Genomic DNA, 20,204 nt, shown 5'->3' with positions numbered 1-20,204 from the left:
AATGGGCCAAAATACCAGCAACAGTGTGTGAAAACCTTGTGAAGACTTACAGAAAACGTTTGACCTCTGTCATTGCCAACAAAGGGTATATAACAAAGTATTGAGATAAACTTTTGTTATTGACCAAATACTTATTTTCCACCATAATTTGCAAATAAATTCATAAAAAATCCTACAATGTGATTTTCTGTTTTTTTTCCCCTCATTTTGTCTGTCATAGTTGAAGTGTACCTATGATGAAGATTACAGGCCTCTGTCATCTTTTTAAGTGGGAGAACTTGCAAAATTGGTGGCTGACTAAATACTTTTTTGCCCCACTGTATATACGTATATTACAATTTGTGACCATTGAACATGAAACAAATTATATTTTAAAGTAACCTGATGTGAACTCTCCCTAATTGTTAGGAAGTGTTGAGATGTCAATGTAAAACTACCTAAGAAAGGCTATTCCACCTTTCAGCTTCTGTCTCAGTGATGCTAATAACCCGAGATTGATTCCCAGGGATACTTACGACTTGTCTCTCCGGTGGATGTGGCGTCTTTGGGGGCTGCTCTGTCGGCGGCGGGGGGAGAGAGACTTGCCTCTGCTCCGTTCTTTGATGGGAGACTGGGCACTTGACGACTTCAGGATCTGAGAGAAAACAAAAAAGAACAGATATGGAATCTAAATGATAAGAGACGGTTTGAGCTGCAGTTTTTTACTGCACTGATATTTAAGTGATTTTGTTTACAGCTGCAAGCTACAGAGGAGGCGTTGCAGACATGTTCACCATTCAGTGGGCCCATTTGCCGTAGGCCATGTGCTGGGGAAATGAAAAGTTCCACTTCAATAAAAAGAGCAATCGAAGAAGTTAACTTTTAATGAAACAGTTGGATCTCAGAGACAAGGACTGTAAAATAGTCGTCTGTGAGCCAATGTAGGGAGAAGAGACTAACAGATAGTAATGAAGCCAGCCTCCCAGGCAACACAATGGTACCCCATTAACCCAATCAGCCCACTAGTCAACTCCCTCTGCAAACTCAATTACGCAGCACCCATCTGGCTCACAGGCACGCACACTAAGAGAGACACGCAGGAGTTGTACTGGAATACTACTGACGTCCGCCATTCGATTAGCAGAATTTGAGTTTCATGTTCACCTTGTCCTGGTAGAAACCTAATGAGAGCTCACTCCTGACCGACATTTGGAGGAGAGACTGGAGAGGGATCATGATTTCCTGGAATGAACACACAGGAAGTAGCTCATATTCCGTGCTCCAGAAACCGCATGCAGCTGAAAGCATAGGCAGGATGTTAGTCATAAGGTTGGTGATAGATGTAAGGATGTACAGTATGTGCTATAGTGGAGGAGGGTTATAAGCACAGCCAATGATCTCCTATATGAAATGCAAGCTCTGTCTGAGTTGTGCATAGAAAACACACTACAGAAATTTCCCAACTGGTTTTTGAGCAAGTGAAAAGGTGGTTGTGCGTTTTTCACCTTCCAGAAATACAGTGATTTCTATTTATACACTGGCACATTTTTGGTATGCACTGTAAGAATGTACAATTTCTACAGTATTCACATGACTCACATGAACTATGTACAGCTAATGAGGGTCAAACACAGAGGTCAAGGCTGTGTCTCCAGCGCTGGGCACTGACCTACATTTACATGCAACAGCTGATGCAAGCGAGTCTGGGATACACAGTCCAACCTGCCTCTCGCTCGCTCTCTTTCTCTCCCTAATCTCTTTCTCTCTCGTCCTCTCTTTCGCTCTCTGCTCCACTGAGGGTAACTCTGGCCTTAATTATCCCTGAAGGTTCATATTACACCTTTCGCCTCTCCGTGGCGACCGCTCTGCTTTCAGACCGGGAAGTGGGGGGGGGATTCTATGACATGACGCCGTTCCAGACGGATGTCAAGCTAAAGCAACACTAATGAGTTGAACGTTCCCTCAGGGATGACCCAGGGACAGTAGACTAGAGAGTTAATGTACTGTGGTGAACCTTTTCACCCCAACAGAGTTCAAAATGTACAGTTGAAGTCGGAAGTTTACATACACTTAGGTTGGAGTCATTCAAATTAATTTTTCAACCACTCCACAAATTTCTTGATAACAAAGTATAGTTTTGACAAGTCGGTTAGGACATCTACTTTGTGCATGACACAAAGAAAATTCTTTACAGACAGATTATTTCACTTATAATTCACTGTATCACAATACCAGTGGGTATTACCAATTTACATAATTTGAGTCAATTGGAGGTGTACCTGTGGATGTATTTCAAGGCATACCTTCAAACTCCGTGCCTCTTTGCTTGACATCATGGGAAAATCAAAGGAAATCAGCCAAGACCTCAGAAAAAGAATTGTAGACCTCTAAAAGTCTGATTCATCCTTGGGAGCCATTTCCAAACGCCTGAAGGTACCACGTTCATCTGTACAAACAATAGTACGCAAGTATAAACACCATGGGACCACGCAGCCGCCATACCACTCATCTCTGTCTCCTAGAGATGAATGTACTTTGGTGCGAAAAGTAACCTGAAAGGCCACTCAGCAAGGAAGAAGCCACTGCTCCAAAACCGCCATAAAAAAGCCAGACTACGGTTCCATCGTTCGGTTTGGAGGAAAAAGGGGGAGGCTTGCAAGCCGAAGAACACCATCCTAACCGTGAAGCACGGGGGTGGCAGCATCATGTTGTGGGGGTGCTTCGCTGGTGCACTTCACAAAATAGATGTCATCATGAGGTAGGAAAATTATGTGGATATACTGAAGCAACATCTCAAGACATCAGTCAGGAATTTAAAGTTTGGTCGCAAATGGGTCTTCCAAATGGACAATGACCGCAAGCATACTTCCAAAGTTGGGGCAAAATGGCTTAAGGACAACAAAGTCAAGGTATTGGAGTGGCCATCACAAAGCCCTGACCTCAATCTTATAGAAAATGTATGGGCAGAAATGAAAAAGCATGTGCGAGCAAGGAGGCCTACAAACCTGACTCAGTTACACCAGCTCTGTCAGGAGGAATGGGCCATAATTCACCCAACTTATTGTGGGAAGCTTGTGGAAGGCTACCCGAAACGCTTGACCCAAGGTAAACCATTTAAAGGCAATGCTACCAAATACTAATTGAGTGTATGTAAACTTCTGACCCACTGGGAATGTGATGAAAGAAATAAAAGCTGAAAGAAATAATTCTCCACTATTATTCTGACATTTCACAACCTTAAAATAAAGTGGTGATCCTAACTGACCTAAGACAAGGAATCTTTACTAGGATTAAATGTCAGGAATTGTGAAAAACTGAGTTTAAATGTACTTGGCCAAGGTGTATGTAAACTTCCGACTTCAACTGTATATTGTACCCTAAACGTCATAGTATTTTTCAAAGTTACAGTATTGTAGATACTAAACCCAGGAAATGTATGAACGGATGGCAGTGAGGCGTCAAGTAATCAAGTTTGACACGTGACCTCATATCTGCCCATGTGAGAAAGTAGGACAGCATGTCACCTTCATCCTCATGTCTCGGCCATGCTTCTCCAGCTCCTTCCTCATGTCCTCTCTCCCCAGACGGGCGGCGTTTAGCACCAGGTACTTCCACTCGATGGGCTGGAAGACGTGCGGGTCGTGGGGCACGTACAGGCCGATCTTCACCTTCTTCAGGGTGTGCTGGTAGCGACGGTACGAGTCCTCGAACTCCAACACCAGTTCGCTGAGTGTGCGGAAGGTCAGGGCCTTGTCCATGAGGTCTTGGCGGCGGCTCATGCCCAGCGTGCCATAGCGTCCGTTGCAGTAGACGCCCAGCACCACGTGGTGGAAGTGGTTCCCTGAGAACTGGGTCTTGAAGCTGATGGGAAAACGCTCCACCGAGGTCAGCCCATTGGTCAGGTAGCTGACGCAGCCTGGGTCAAGGATGTTAACTGACATCATTAGCAAAAAATACAGTTTCGTGGAATTTAACACAGTCTACTAAATGGTTATTATTTAGACAGAGAGAGAGACGGAGAGAGCGTGATGGAGAGAGAAAGAGAAAGAGGGAGCGAGAAGGACAGAGCTTAAGCCCAATGGTCAATGGTGTTAGCATCATTAGCATCATCAACAATAACTTAAATGTTTTCAGAGATTTAATACTTTCTAATTATCTCCTGAATCGTGATTACGTGATGTTTACTGCTGTTGACAAGCAGCATCAGAGAGAGAGAAGGGCATATGCAGGCCAGTTTTAAGCCTCTCTCAGAAATTCATTATATTTCCATAAACTCATTAGCTAACTGGCATTGGCTTTGAACGCAAACACACCCGCACTCACACTATCTCTAAATCAATCAGCTAATGGAGGGAGTCAATGAGAGGGCTCAAAGCTGAGAGGAGGCATTTTCATTATAACAGACCCAGTACAGACTGTAGAACATCTCTGCAGAAACAATACATCTTTCACAAGACATTCACATTCTTAACATGACTTCATTCCAAATCAGTGCATCATAGGACAGGATACCATCACAAAAAGAATAAGGCCCATTTCCAATAAAAGTGAGGACCTATCATTTGAAAGCAACCAGACTCAAAATCAAGCTCAAAGACGGCTTTTCCTGAAAGTCCCAGGAATAAATTGCTGTGGTGTCCTAATGTTGACTCTCACACAGCACACCAGGCTAGCCTCATTCTCCCTGGGACATATACTCCATCTGTGGTAGTGGCTCCCCAGAACCTTTATGTAACTGGCCTGTGGACTCATTGCAGCGTGTCTGGACGACACACGATGAGGCAGACTGGACTAATCTGTCCTGCCCAGGGAAGAAGGGGGCGGAGGGGGACTTGGTGGATGGTGGAACTGGGTTATCTGGGACCAGTAGAGGCACTATATGGTGACACACACAGGAACAGGAAACTCCACTGTGCGTGTCAGTGACCTAAGGACCAGTAACGAGCGACTGGCGAATTCAACCCGACTGACTGGGTCAATTACGGATACTGGAGTGTGAACCCTTTACACAAGACTTCTAGACCTTCTAGCCTGAGCAGCACTCTGATGTTAATACCACTGTTGTCCATACATCTATCATGCATCTATGATCTAATCATCCGTATCACCATCCTTTTTATTGATGCCTCATGTTTTCAGTAAGCAGGCTGTTTTAGCTGCGCCCTCACTCTGCAGTGTTGTGCAATAACATCACAAGCTGCTACTGTGGGTGAGAGAACACAATGGATCTGAGAGACGGAGCACATTTCAGGACACACTGACTGGTTTGTGGTTTGGCTCTGTCTCTCCTCAGTTACCAGCAACCATCTGTTTCAAGCTCTCACACACCGAGCCCTCTCAATGGCTTGAGCGCCTGTCCGTCATCTCAACACCCCACCAGCCACAGCACAGCACAGTCCTCTCATTAAATAATCATAGAGGCCAGCCGACAGAGCCTCACCACCAGTTTGATGGCTGCTTTGGGGATTGTCTTTTTCCTGCCGCAATGACAATGAACACAACATCCAAAATTAAAAAAGGCATCTCTGTAGCGTTCGTGTACGTTTATGAGTCGTGTTTCACAAGCAAGATTCTTGGATAGCAATATTCACAGAGAAACCCTCAAGTAAATCAAGTGGACATAGCTCTTGAGGTTCGAGAAAAGGGTGACAGGTATTATTTAATATCCCCACAGGACAGTAAGCACCATGAGTAGAGGTTATGGTTGACATGAACATGTTGATGAGTCACACATCAGCACATTGTGTTTTCCTATGAGAAATAACCCGCACTGGGAGAATACACCCAGGCAGCAGAAATAATCTCCCTCAGAAAGAAGACTTTGTTCTGACACCTTGTTTTTTCACAGAGTAGCAAGCGCAGCGCGGCGTCTGTTGCAGAACGTTGGTGTGATTATTCATTGAGGTGACAGTTAGAGAAGAAAAAAAGAAGCCAGAGGCTACGAATGAGGAGTTTTCAACCCCGCGCCACCCCCCTGGAAACTTCTTTCTCAAAACTATTTACCGCCTGTCTGTGTCTTGCTTGTTGATATGCTGTGTACATATAGCTTGCCTAAATACTGTAGCTGCATGTAGGCTAACTCCCCTCCGGAAAAAGAACATGAACTTGCTAGACTATGTCGTGCTTATGTTTGCATTGATTACTGTTACAACAGAAAAATAACTAAAATTGTTAGAACAAGCGGCAGCGGAGTCACGGCATGAGTGAGCACTGAGCAGGAGCTGAAAGGACTCGGAGTGCAGAAATCTCTGCAGGTCCCAGAAAATCTGGAACCGCAGCCACTCCGAAAAAAAAAGAAAGACTCTCAGTCCTTCCTGTGGCAGCTGGGTCCACACACACACACACACACACACACACACACACACACACACACACACACACAGTTTTTCTATAATTAATGGGCTATTTACTACAAAAAGATCACATTACCCATGATGCAAGGCATGTGATCCAACCCAATAGTAGCATACTTCCAGTATGTGCCACCAGGCAAGCACTCTTTCCGTCACCTGGGGAGGATTACTGTTACCATGGAAACCAAGCTAAGAGACGTATGACTCTATAAGGCCTGTGTTTACTAGCTCTAGCAGCTCTCTGCTGCTTTGACACCTGAGCACTGAGCTGGGTGAACTCCAGGGAGACGTTGCAAATATTAATTACATGCCTGTTAACTGCCCACCGAGCCCTTCTCCAACCGAACAGCATATCTCCAGTTAAACGACAAACACTGTCAGTGTTTGGAAGATTAAGACAACCGTCGCCATGATGCTCTGGGAGATGGCCCATGTGATCCAAATATGATCCATGATGCACCACTGTGGGATCCAGAAAAGGGTCAGCGCTTTACTATAGTAAAACCATCTGCAGTCCTTATTAAAATGTTTTTTAAAAACCAACTGTCAAAAACGTTCACTTTCCAACTCGCAACAAACATCGAAACATTCTGCTGGGAAAAGACTGCCATTAACCCCTGATCCAGGACTTTCACTGTTTTCTAAAGTATTAAAATGATATCCTCTTACTTGCCCTAATTCTTTGATGTTCCGCCAATCCTCCTTACAGCTTAAAGCAGGGTTTCCCAAACTGGGTCCTGGGGCCCCCCCTGGGTGCACGTTTTTTTTGTTGCTTTAGTACTACACATAATCAAGCTTTGATTATTTGAATCAGCTGTGTAGTGTTAGGGCAACAACCAAAATGTGCACCCAGGTGGGGCCCCAGGACCCAGTTTGGGAAACCCTGGCCTAAAGAATAGGTATAAAATATGTGACAATGATAAGAGCATCCAGGGTTGAATTAAAGGGAACTTGGCATTTCTCCTCTTTCCATGTACTAAATCACATGATTTCATGTCTTCTAAATCCAGGCTCTGGTTAATGGTGCTGGTTGATCAAAAGGTTGAAGAATATATGTCCAAGACCTGATGAAACAGTTAGATTGTCGCAATTTTTTTAAATCATAAACTCTGTTTCTTGTCTCTGTGATACTCGGAATCTCTTATCGGTAGTAGAGGAATCTGCCTTGGTGGGTCCTAATAATGCAGCATGCTACTGGTGGTTTAAGCTCAACACAAAGAAAAGGCTGTGGTAGTTGAACTTGAGCGACAACAGAGGTTGTATCATAAGATAACATGAGTATACTACGCTCCATTTACTCAACCATTAACAGAACAGAACTACGAGCCATGCTGTAACAGTTGAGGATGTCTTTATCTACCTGTTAATAATGCATGAACAGAGTGAGTCAGTGAGTATCTGAACATATCAACTGGTTTTGTATCTTAGCATACAGCTTGGCTGGCTCCTATCTAGGAGATGAGACATTGTCGGTTGCAAGTTAAAGCATCATTGAGCTAATCATCTATGTCAATGAGGGTTAACAGGTTTGGTCCTACATGACAGACTGCAGCTTAAAGATGGAATCCGCAGTGGGGGGGAAACAGCGCCACTGTCCGTCCCACGGCCATTATTGTTTTTGTTTATTATTGTTTTTGTTTTGACCAAGCAGAGGTGAGGAGCGCTGGTGGAGTGTCAAAACAAATTGTATTACATACGCTGCTGTTCTGTCCCGTGTGCTATGATGTACAAGGGAGAAAACTGTTTTCGTTGTTTGCAGTAACTTTGCCAACGGACGTGGCAGTTTCACCATTAAGGATTACAGCTTTAAGCCTATGACATAAACCTAGAGAAAAGCCGGTCTTTCTTCATGAGTGAGAGGAGCCTGCAGCGTGAATGTCCAGGCTGCCTACAACCTTGACCGAGGATAAACCTGTGCCCCTAAGCTTGACAGTAACCGTTTGTGAAAAGGCCCAGCAGCCAAGCGGCTCTAAATGGCAATGTGTGAGACACTGCAGAAACTTTGCTCTGCCTGTCTGACTATATGCGAGGAGGGAAGTTACGCTTTGAACTGTTAGACTCTTGTTTCCTAGCAACAGGGAACTCTGTGAGCCTTATTGAGCCTAAGGGGGAACATTAGACTACATATCTCATTGATTTCAAGAGTTTCATCGGGCACATCCTGACCTGAAACAGATCGGCTCCAACTCCCACTGGTTAATGTGTATCTCTGACTGTGCCTACAGACAATGAAAGGATACATTCCAAGGATGACAGCTTCAAGGCATTTGATCGGAAGAGATTCCCTGATCATTTCTCTCGCAGTCTCCATCAACCTGAAAGGGAACAGAGATGATTGTTGTGAATACTATTGTTTCATACCAAGTCCTCTTTGGTGCTTCATGCAGAAAATGACACAATGGAAAAATCTCATCAAACAGGATTACAACAAACAAATTGTGTCAAGTACAAGCCAAGCACATTAATGAAAGCACCATCTTCTAAATACAATGACCCCTTTTACTTATTTTCTATAAAACATTAAATGTTCTGGCTGTTTTTGCAGTACATGCACCTAGCATGTGTACTCAGGGTGAAGAACACAGACAGAGGACGGCTATTTACAACATCTGAACTGGCCTATATTCTTCTACAGGGGGGTAGGCCGTCATTGTAAATAAGAATTTGCTCTTAACTGACTTGCCTAGTTAAATAAAGGTTAAATAAAAATAAAATAAATACAGACACGTGGATTCCCAGAGTAGTGGGACCTCTCTCCTGGCTCTGTAAAGTAACAGCAGCAGACAGTAGACACACAAAGACAAGCCCATGAAAAAAAACACAGAAATGGCCTCACAGCCTCACTTACCCACACAATGGTCTAGTTTTCCTTATCTCAAAGAACTGAGTTCCTGTGTGATTGTATCTAACAGACAGTTAAGGGAATGTACGTTATTTATAATGAGGGATACCTGGAGAACCTCTGAAATGAAAATGGATGGCCCTCCCTTCAGTGAAATATATTTTTACCCAACCATCCCTGAATGCATGAAAAAAAAGCAGGTGACCCTCCATTATACCCAAAATAATATTTAAAACATAAAGTGGATAGTAGAGAACATGCCTACCGTTTACCCTCACTCCTTAGACAGCCAGAGCCTTAGATATGCAGTTCTTCATTTTGTAAGCATTACAAAGTAGCCAGGAGGTTGTGGATTCGCAGACCACCGTGGACAAAGGTAGGGGTAAAAGCACTGCATGAATATTTGATCTTATTTGCAGTCCGAGAAAACTTGACTGGAGGACAGCAGAATCTTTTTTAATACCACAACAGAGCATGATAACGAATGAGCGCATGCTGCAGCACCGGAGACGGTATGATTTCTATACAGGCTTTTGTTAAAAAAGAGGATATTCTAAGTCTGGAACAGTGCTAAAGTTGTCTATCAACTGTAAAAATGAAGTGCAACAGAACCAGTTACAACTGAAGTATCTGATCAGCAATGAATTAGAGAAAAAGTAATTTGTTGTTTAACACAGGCATATCATCAGCTAAGCCTGTAGGCCCTTTTTTCATTTGGGGAAACTATCATTTTCTAATTTATTCCATTTTATTCAATAATATTATTGTTACAAAATCGATTTGTGTCGTCGGTGATTACTTTGGGATTTGGGAATATAAGAGCATCTGCTGGGCTAAATGAACAAACCAGGCATGCATAGCTCACCGCATAATCCTCAAACCAGACTGGCCAAACTCATGTTTCTAAAAGTGAATTCAAACGCATTGTAGAATGACTGTATAGCCTAATAAGGCATTTTTCATGTAATTATTATTTAATTCTAAGTAATGTATATACATTTCATTTTCTACAGCCTAAATGAAAAATGTATAGGCATGTTGTTGAAGTGCTGTTGTTGATGTGTTGTTAAAATGTTGAGCACTCCTGCCAGCCTGTTGATGTCTTAAATGTCAGGCTATAGCATTGAAATAATAATAATAATATAGTCTAAATCATTCATTTTTGTTCCTTCTTAGGCTACCTCGCTTGTTCCTGACTGATTTAGAATGTGGTTTAACAGCCTGTTGAAATGTCAAACGTCAATTAATATTGACAGAATCACACATTACTTCCCAAGCAGTGCATTTCTTGTCTCCTCGGCTATAGAAGGTTGTAGCGCAGCCTCTGGATGTTGTAGAGACAAACCAAAGATATCCCATATGAATCGATGTCACATCTTTCCCTGGCATTTTACAGCTTGTTTCTAGCATTGCGGACTAAAGCATCGTTATAGAGGTCTTTATATAATCAGGTCCATTAAATGTTTTTCTAAATCTTAAGCTAACAAGGGGTAGGCCTATACCTCGTATTTATTGAATAGGAAGACACAAACTCCAACACAAAGCCCTTTTGTTGTTAGTAGCCTAAAGTCAAATTAAAATGAAGACTGTTTAAATGAATTACTCGAATATGGCTTTTTTAGTGAGGTCAATAACTCTGCTAAATAGCTTTATTATGGGCAACTAAACATATTGTTCTTATTAAAATCAATTATAGCAGCAGCAAGCTTACCTCTGGTCCTCCTTCTCATCTTCGCACTCTCCTTCTCAAACTGAACAGGAAATCAGGAGGCCTAGTCCGCGCGCACAGATACTGCATTTAAAAAAACATACAGTTGAAGTCGGAAGTTTACATACACCTTAGCCAAATACATTTAAAACTCAGTTTCACACAATTCCTGACATTTAATCCTAGTAAAGAGTCCCTGTCTTAGATTTTAAGAATGTGAAATGTCAGAATAATAGTGGAGAGCTTTTTCAGCTTTTAATTCTTTCATCACATTTCCAGTGGGTCAGAAGTTTACATACACTCAATTAGTATTTGGTAGCATTGCCTTTATATTGTTTACCTTGGGTCAAACGTTTCGGGTAGCCTTCCACAACCTTTCCACAATAAGTTGGGTGAATTTTGGCCCATTCCTCCTGACAGAGCTGGTGTAACTGAGTCAGGTTTGTAGGCCTCCTTGCTCGCACACGCTTTTTCAGTTCTGCCCACAAATTTTCTATAAGATTGAGGTCAGGGCTTTATGATGGCCACTCCAATACCTTGACTTTGTTGTCCTTAAGCCATTTTGCCACAACTTTGGAAGTATGCTTGCAGTCATTGTCCATTTGGAAGACCCATTTGCGACCAAGCTTTAACTTCCTGACTGATGTCTTTAGATGTTGCTTCAACATATCCACATAATTTTTTCCCTCATGTCACGTTCCTGACCTGTTTTCCCTTGTTTTGTATTTATTTAGTATGGTCAGGGCGTGAGTTGGGTGGGTTGTCTATGTGTGATTTTCTATGTTGGGATTTTTGTGTTCGGCCTGGTATGATTCTCAATCAGAGGCAGCTGTCAATCGTTGTCCCTGATTGAGAATCATACTTAGGCAGCCTGGGTTTCACGTGTGTTTTGGTGGGTTTTTGTCTACCGTGTTAGTGTTTTCACCACACGGTACTGTTTCGGTTTTCTGCACTTCGTTTATTGTTTTGTATTTCAGTGTTCAGTTTCGGTTTGAATAAATCATCATGAGCACGAACCACTCTGCATATTGGTCCGATCCTTCTCGCCTCACCTCGTCCGATGAGGAGGACGAAATAGACAATCGTTACAGAAACACCCACCAACAAAGGACCAAGCAGAGTGGAAAAGGGCAGCGACAGCAGCAGCAGCAGCGGAGAAAAATCCAGGACTCGTGGACGTGGGAGGAGATTCTGGACGGCAAGGGACCCTGGGCTCAGCCAGGGGAATATTGCCGTCCTAAAGCCGAGTTGGAGGCAGCGAAGGCAAAGAGGCGCTGGTATGAGGAGGCAGCGCGGCGACGCGGTTGGGAGCACGAGAGTCAGACCCAAAAATGTCTTGGGGGGAGGCACACGCGGAGTGTGGCGACGCCAGGTAGGAGACCTGAGCCAACTCCCCGTGCTTACCGTGGAGTGAGAGTGCGTCGTACTGGTCAGACACCGTGTTATGCGGTGGAGCGCACAGTGTCCCCAGTACGCGTGATTAGCCCAGTGCGGGCTATTCCACCTCGCCGCACTGGTAGGGCTAGGTTGGGCATCGAGCCGGGTGTCATGAAGCCGGCCCAACGCATCTGGTCTCCAGTGCGTCTCCTCGGGCCGGCGTACATGGCACCAGCCTTACAAATGGTGTCCCCGGTTCGCCAGCATAGCCCAGTGCGGGCTATTCCACCTCGCCGCACTGGCAGGGCTACGGGGACCATTCAACCAGGTAAGGTTGGGCAGGCTCGGTGCTCAAGAGCTCGTGTACTCCTTCACGGTCCGGTATATCCGGTGCAACCTCCACGTACCAGTCCTCCGGTGGCAGCCCCCCGCACCAGGCTGTCTCTCCGTCTCCTCCCTACAGGTGTACCTGCCTGCCCAGCGCTGTCTGAGCTGCCTGCCTGCCCAGCGCTGTCTGAGCTGCCTGCCTGCCTGCCCAGCGCTGTCTGAGCTGCCTGCCTGCCCAGCGCTGTCTGAGCTGCCTGCCTGCCCAGCACTGTCTGAGCTGCCTGCCTGCCCAGAGCCAGTAGGGCCGTCCGTCTGTCCCGAGCCAGTAGAGCCGTCCGTCAGTCAGGAGCCGCTAGAGCCGCCCGTCTGTCCCGAGCCGTCAGAGCCGCCCGTCTGTCCCGAGCCGTCAGAGCCGCCTGTCTGTCCCGAGCCGTCAGAGCCGCCCGTCTGTCCCAAGCCGTCAGAGCCGCCCGTCTGTCCCGAGCCGCTAGAGCCGTCCGCCAGACAGGAGCAGCCAGAGCCGTCCGCCAGACAGGAGCAGCCAGAGCCGTCCGCCAGACAGGAGCAGCCAGAGCCGTCCGCCAGACAGGAGCAGCCAGAGCCGTCCGCCAGACAGGAGCAGCCAGAGCCGTCCGCCAGACAGGAGCAGCCAGAGCCGTCAGCCAGCCATGACCAGCCAGAGCCGCCAGCCATGACCAGCCAGAGCCGTCAGCCAGCCAGGACCAGCCAGAGCCGTCAGCCAGCCAGGACCAGCCAGAGCCGTCAGCCAGCCAGGACCAGCCAGAGCCGTCAGCCAGCCAGGAGCTGCCAGAGCCAGCCAGCCAGGAGCTGCCAGAGCCAGCCAGCCAGGATCCGCCAGAGCCTGCAGTCAGCCAGGATCCGCCAGAGCCTGCAGTCAGCCAGGCGATGCCAAAATCGCTCTTCACTCTGGAGCTGCCGGAGGCGTCCTTCACTCCAGCGCTGCCGTAGTCTCCCGCCTGTCCGGCGCTGCCGGAATTCCCCGTGCATTTGGGACCCATGGCTAAGGTCCCCAGGCCAAGGTCGGCGGCGAGGATCGCCGCTCATAAAAGGCCACGGGGGCGATTAAGGAGGCGGACAAAAACATGGTTTAAGTGGGGTCCACGTCCCGCGCTAGAGCTGCCACCGCGGACAGACGCCCACCCAGACCCTCCCCTAGAGTTTTAGGTGGTGCGCCCGGAGTTCGCACCTTAAGGGGGGGGTTCTGTCACGTTCCTGACCTGTTTTCCCTTGTTTTGTATTTATTTAGTATGGTCAGGGCGTGAGTTGGGTGGGTTGTCTATGTGTGATTTTCTATGTTGGGATTTTTGTGTTCGGCCTGGTATGATTCTCAATCGGAGGCAGCTGTCAATCGTTGTCCCTGATTGAGAATCATACTTAGGCAGCCTGGGTTTCACGTGTGTTTTGGTGGGTTTTTGTCTACCGTGTTAGTGTTTTCACCACACGGTACTGTTTCGGTTTTCTGCACTTCGTTTATTGTTTTGTATTTCAGTGTTCAGTTTTGGTTTTAATAAATCATCATGAGCACGAACCACTCTGCATATTGGTCCGATCCTTCTCGCCTCTCCTCGTCTGATGAGGAGGACGAAATAGACAATCGTTACACCTCATGATTTCATCTATTTTGTGAAGTGCACCAGTCCCTCCTGCAGCAAAGCACCCCCACAACATGATGCTGCCACCCCCGTGCTTCACGGTTGGGATGGTGTTCTTCGGCTTGCAAGCCTCCCCCTTTTCCTCCAAACATAACGATGGTCATTATGGCCAAACAGTTCAATTTTTATTTCATCCAACCAAAGGACATTTATCCAAAAGGTACGATCTTTGTCCTCATGTGCAGTTGCAAACCGTAGTCTGGCATTTTTTATGGCGGTTTTGGAGCAGTGGCTTCTTCCTTGCTGTGTGGCCTTTCAGGTTATGTCGATACAGGACTCGTTTTACTGTGGATATAGATACTTTGTACCTGTTTCCTCCAGCTTCTTCACAAGGTCCATTGCTGTTGTTCTAGGATTGATTTGCACTTTTCACACCAAAATATGTTCATCTCTAGGAGACAGAACGCGTCTCCTTCCTGAGCGGTATGGCGGCTGCGTGGTCCCATGGTGTTTATACTTGCGTACTATTGTTTGTACAGATGAACGTGATACCTTCAGCCGTTTGGAAATTGCTCCCAAGGATGAACCAGACTTGTGGGGGTCTACAATTTTTTTCTGAGGTCTTGGCTAATTTCTTTTGATTTTCCCAAGATGTCAAGCAAAGAGGCACTGAGTTTGAAGGTAGGCCTTGAAATACATCCACAGGTACACCTCCAATTGACTCAGATTATGTCAGAGCTTCTAAAGCCATGATATCCTTTTCTGAAATTTTCCAAGCTGTTTAAAGGCACAGTCAACTTAGTGTATGTAAATGTATGACCCACTGGAATTGTGATACAGTGAATTATATGTGAAATAATCTGTCTGTAAACAATTGTTGGAAAAATGACTTGTGTCATACACAAAGTAGATGTCCTTACCGACTTGCCAAAACTATAGTTTGTTAACAAGAAATTTGTGGAGTGGTTGAAAAAGGAGTTTTAATGACTCCAACCTAAGTGTATGTAAACTTCCGACTTCAACTGTTTATATATATATATAATCTGAAGACGCCTTTGACTTGCCTCCTAAAGTGCCACCGTACACAGCACAGTCATTGGTTAGGCAGCACAAAAGGGTTTACCTCACCAAGAGCAGGGCAGGCCAGGGCCTCTAATTAGGATTGCCTATCTATTGCAGTGTGTAATGCAGTGTGTAATGCCTGGTTTTATACACACAATTCCAGCAGCGCAAAAACTCAGGAAGGAAGTATATTTTCTTCAAATAATACTTTGCCTTGTACTTCTCCGAGCATGCTCTTCATACAGCCTAGGTCTACAGTATAGGCTATGGATCATTTTATTGAGACCACACTAGATGCACTTGATATTGCGCGCCCAGCAGAGAATCAGGGATGAGGGGCATCATCGGGCACACATCGAGATACTACAATAAGCAACTCATTCTCAAACCCTGAGCAATATGACATTTAATCAAATACAAATTACATAACCCTCCCCTGGACTGAAATTGAAAAAGCATGACCTTCCCCCATTTTCCTCCGGGTAACAATTGTGCACATTTCGACTGCTCCCTAAGCGGCATTTATAGGGGTCTGGAAGATTATATAAGTGTGGATGAGAGGGGAATGGTGGACGTTTCTGAGATCAGGTTCATGTAATGTAGGCTATCAATGTTTGAGAGAAATGTAACTGTACCTTGAAGAACTAATTAGTTTATGTATTTCCTCACTGATGTGTGTCAAGCTTAACTGAAATGAATTTGAAGACTATGTCCAAGCTCCACCTGATTGTGTCTACTCTAGTTAACAGAGTTGACAGCTGGTTTTAAAAAAACATTTTAAGAGAGGCAGCAGATGTTTTTTTGTAAAGTGCTGACCCACTTCTTGACCCCACAGTGGTGCATCATGGATCATATTTACTATGGGCATTAAAGGTACTGTGACATTGTTTACACACCTAGGGAGCACCTGTTGTTATGGCAGTTGGTGCAACTGCACTCCCCTGGCTATAATGACAACAAATTAAGCCCACCTGAAAACCTTGAAAGTGTTAGCTAGCTAACACACTGCATGCATACAGTACAACCCCCCCCCCCCCCCCCAGGGCTCCAGAGTGAATTAAAACAGTGTGAAAAGAGCAGCGGTGCACATGAATCTGTAATGAACTATAGGAGGACAATGTGTGCTAACAGGTACTGTGGCTTCTCTCTTCTCAACGTGGTCTCAGGACAATTCGTATTATTCTGTATGTAAATCTGTGACACTCCAATTAGTATGATATGTTATGTTATGTTAAATGATGAATGGTATTGCGGTCATACAATATCATACAAATTAGAGAATGTATAGTTTCATACACCTTATCCGGTCATACAACAGCATACGAATCGGATAGTTTAACTGACATCCTGGAGGGCATATAGCATTATACATCTTTGTCTGAGACCAGGTTGCTTGTTGCATCATAACAACAGAGGAGAATTACGGAGAGAATTGGTGCTTAGGCGAACTAACGACAAGGATTAGGTGAATTTACGCAGCAGGTTAAGTGAATTGGGTTAAGTTTAGAATAAGGGTTAAGGTTTAGCTAAAATACTACTTTTGTCCCCAACCTTTGGATTGCTAGATGGTCAGGGATTACACCCACCCATCTTCCCTGACTAACCTCCCTACTTTTGTTTCTGTCTAAAGTAACTAGACCATTAGTAGGTGTCATACATCTTGGAGGTGCTCAGAACTACGTTCAGTATGTTTCATATGACTCTGAGACCAGGTTGCTTTTCTCAGTGTGTTTTGTGAACGGGATGAGAGAGGGGTGGAAGGGAGGGTTGGTGGCAGGTTGCGGGCTCCGCAGGGAAAGGATACTGCAGTGTCTTCATGTAGTTCTGGATGGCCAGCAGCCAATCAGGGACAGACATGGTGGGCTTGAAGTTGGGGACCGATGGCACAGGGTGCTGTAGGTTGACAAAAAAAGACTGTTAGAGTTTATCTTGGTGGTGGATACATAAACATGTGGCAATATTGAAGGTCTTAGGGAAACTGTAAAACAGCTGCAATGACTATGACTAATACTGTGCTTCCTCTGACATGTCCTAGAATTTGGCTCATAAAATGTTTGGCTTCCTTTTTATTGTACATTCAGTTGACTCAGTCAGAACCAGAAAAACACATGTACTGTATGTGTGGTGTGTGTGTGTGTGTGTGTGTGTGTGTGTGTGTGTGTGTGTGTGTGTGTGTGTGTGTGTGTGTGTGTGTGTGTGTGTGTGTGTGTGTGTGTGTGTGTGTGTGTGTGTGTGTGTGTGTGTGTGTGTGTGTGTGTGTGTACAGGAAGGAGGCCAGGGGGCACAATAGACGTAAAGCCATGTACGTTCCTCTGGGTTGTTCTCTTAACAGAGCTAGAATTAGCTTATCTTAAGAGTCTGGTCTCATGCTCAAGACAAACAGTTTAGCCCTCTGGCTCAGTCACACAACTCTACTACGTTATATTTGTAAACGCCTGAGGTGATAGATCAAACTAATGAGAGAGTACCATGCCCTCAATCCAGAGTCAATACATTTCCTTTCCAGGTTATTAGGCTTTCTAGGTAGTCCTTTTTTGGTCTATTTCTCTAATGAGTCAATGGCACACACTCATACACACTGATCCTATCAATCAGGTTTCTGTGGTATCTGAGTCAATACAGCCACTGGATCAAAAGGCTGACAAGCAAAGAGAGTGAGAGATAGATAATGTGTATATTTTTTTGTGGGGGCTGGAGAGGAAAAGAGAAACCCCAAACCAATCAAGGTGAGATGAAAATAAGATTAGGTTTTTCCTTCATCAGCACTCTACCCCCAAAGGATAGGGCTAAACTCTCTTAGTAGACACCCTTATGCAGAGAGACTTACAGGAGCAATTAGGGTTGAGTGCCTTGCTCAAGTGCACATTGACAGATTTTCCACCCAGTCGGCGACCTTTCGGTTACTTGCCCAATGCGCTTAACCACTAGGCTACCTGCCGCACACGGGCCCATTTTAAAAGCATCACATTCAAGCTGTGCAAGTGAAATGAAAAGCAGAAACATTTATGGAATATTCAGCAGTCAGTGGCATTGGGTCTTATTTTTCAATAATCCCTCAAACAATCGCCCCGCCAACCCTATCTCAATTTCTGAGAGCCTGGAATAGAACAGAATTCTGCTGGGTCAGGGAAGGAATATGGGGTGATTCCTTTCTCCTTTCCCTCTCTTTATCTCTCTCTCTCTCTCCACAGCATAGAGAGCGATGAGTGCTAACTGAGGAAGGGACCTCGTAGTGTCTTGGGATCAGACATTTTCTCAAAGTGTAGCCTACCACACCACTTATAGAAATGTAATAACACTTCATTGATAATTATTGGAACAATGTACATTTGATGAAAACATTGATTTAGTTATTTAGACACAGTGTTACTGTTTAGAGTGTTTAGTTGAGTGCAACACACAGTCCCAAATCACCCTGTGTAATTAGCTGTCATCCTTCTCCTCTTTCTCTCCTTCCCTCTGGAGAAGAGGAGGGCGCCTTGCGGAGCCCAGAGAACTACTGGAGCTGAACGAACGAGTGTGTGATTCACATCTTTATTCCTCATTATAAGGTGTGAAAGAGGTTTTTATAAAAGGGGGACAATTACGCAGAGGGATATGGAGAGCTTGTGGCAGTGGCACAAGCTTTGAAAGTAGATTGAATTTCAGCCTCAGCACTGCAGTAAGTTGGATAGTAATAACACCTGGCGAACTCACTGAGCAAGGTTGAGGCTGACAATTCATGGTCTGTCTGTGTCACGCCCTGACCATAGAGAGCTGTTTATTCTCTATGTTGGTTGGGGTGTGACAGTGACTAGGGTGGGTTATCTAGGTGATTAATGATCTATGTTGGCCTGGTATGGTTCCCAATCAGAGGCCGCTGTTTATCGTTGTCTCTGATTGGGGATCATATTTAGGCAGCCATTTCCCCATTGTGCTTTGTGGGATCTTGACTATGTATAGTTGCCTGTGAGCACTATAGTAGCTTCACGTTTCGTTTTGTTTTGCTGTGAGTTTCACCTAGTAATAAAAAGATGTGGAACACAGATCACTCTGCGCTTTGGTCCAGTTATTATGACGATCGTGACAGAAAATCCCACCAACAAAAGACCAAGCAGCGTGCCCAGGAGGAGGAAGTATCCTTGACTTGGGAAGAGATTCTGGATGGGAAGGGATCCTGGACTTGGGAAGAAATCCTGGCAGGACAGGATCGCCTTCTGTGGAAGCAGACGCAAGCGGTGAGGGAAGAACAGCGACGACGCCAGGGTTCGCGGCCATGACGCAAGACCAAAAGACAGCCCAAAACTTTTGGGGGGTGGCACACGGAGTGGTCGGCGACGCTGAGGGGTGAGACAGAGACCGGGGAGGAATATTGGGACAGATTGAGCGAGGAGTGGGCGGCGAAAGTTGAGGGGAGTGAACCAGAGACTGTCAGTGAGTTGAGGGAGAATGTGGAGGAGAGAGAAATAAGAGAGTTATTGAATTGGTGGAGGATGCACGGCATTTGCCCTAAGGAGCGTGTTATCGATTTAAAGCCACCTGAGTCAGCTCTCCGTAATCATCCTGAGAAGTGTGTTAAAGTTCCGGTACAAGTGATGCCGGCTATACGCACCAGGTCTCCAGTACGCCTTCCCAGCCCAGTACGTCCTGTGCCAACTCCCCGTACTCGTCCTGAGAAGTGTGTTAAAGTTCTGGTACAATTGATGCCGGCTATACGCACCAGGTCCCCAGTGCGCCTTCACAGCCCAGTACGTCCTGTGCCAACTCCTCGTACTCACCGTGTGAAGAGTGTCATCGTTACGGTACAATGTGTGCCGGTTCTACGCACCGTGTCTCCAGTTCGCCTCCACAGCCCGGTACGTTCTGTTCCTGCTCCTCGCACTCTCCCTGAAGTGTGCCTTCCCAGTCAGGTACGTCCTGTACCTGCTCCTCGCACTCTCCTTGGAGTGCGTATCCCCAGTCCA

At 45.5% G+C, this 20,204-nt stretch overlaps 1 protein-coding gene across 3 annotated transcripts in view; it reads right to left on the bottom strand.

Moving 5' to 3' along the window:
- Window positions 1-20,204, bottom strand: part of vash2 (vasohibin 2) — a 49,932-nt gene that overhangs the window by 23,576 nt on the left and 6,152 nt on the right. For 2 of the 3 annotated variants that reach the window (XM_071370173.1, XM_071370174.1), the window contains 5 exons: window positions 17,066-17,154; window positions 9,181-9,237; window positions 8,573-8,647; window positions 3,504-3,885; window positions 516-634 (listed from right to left, as the gene is read on the bottom strand). In XM_071370173.1, the coding sequence (XP_071226274.1) occupies window positions 516-634; window positions 3,504-3,885; window positions 8,573-8,647; window positions 9,181-9,237; window positions 17,066-17,154 (722 nt within the window). Of the gene's footprint in view, window positions 1-515; window positions 635-1,143; window positions 1,278-3,503; window positions 3,886-8,572; window positions 8,648-9,180; window positions 9,238-17,065; window positions 17,155-20,204 lie in introns of those variants that run through there. The other variant, XR_011671110.1, reaches the window with a different exon arrangement.

Source organism: Salvelinus alpinus, chromosome 27 (genome assembly GCF_045679555.1).
Source record: "Salvelinus alpinus chromosome 27, SLU_Salpinus.1, whole genome shotgun sequence".
Classification (NCBI taxonomy): domain Eukaryota; kingdom Metazoa; phylum Chordata; class Actinopteri; order Salmoniformes; family Salmonidae; genus Salvelinus; species Salvelinus alpinus.
Note: the sequence above shows the minus strand (reverse complement) of the source record. Positions and strands in the feature narration are given on the sequence as shown.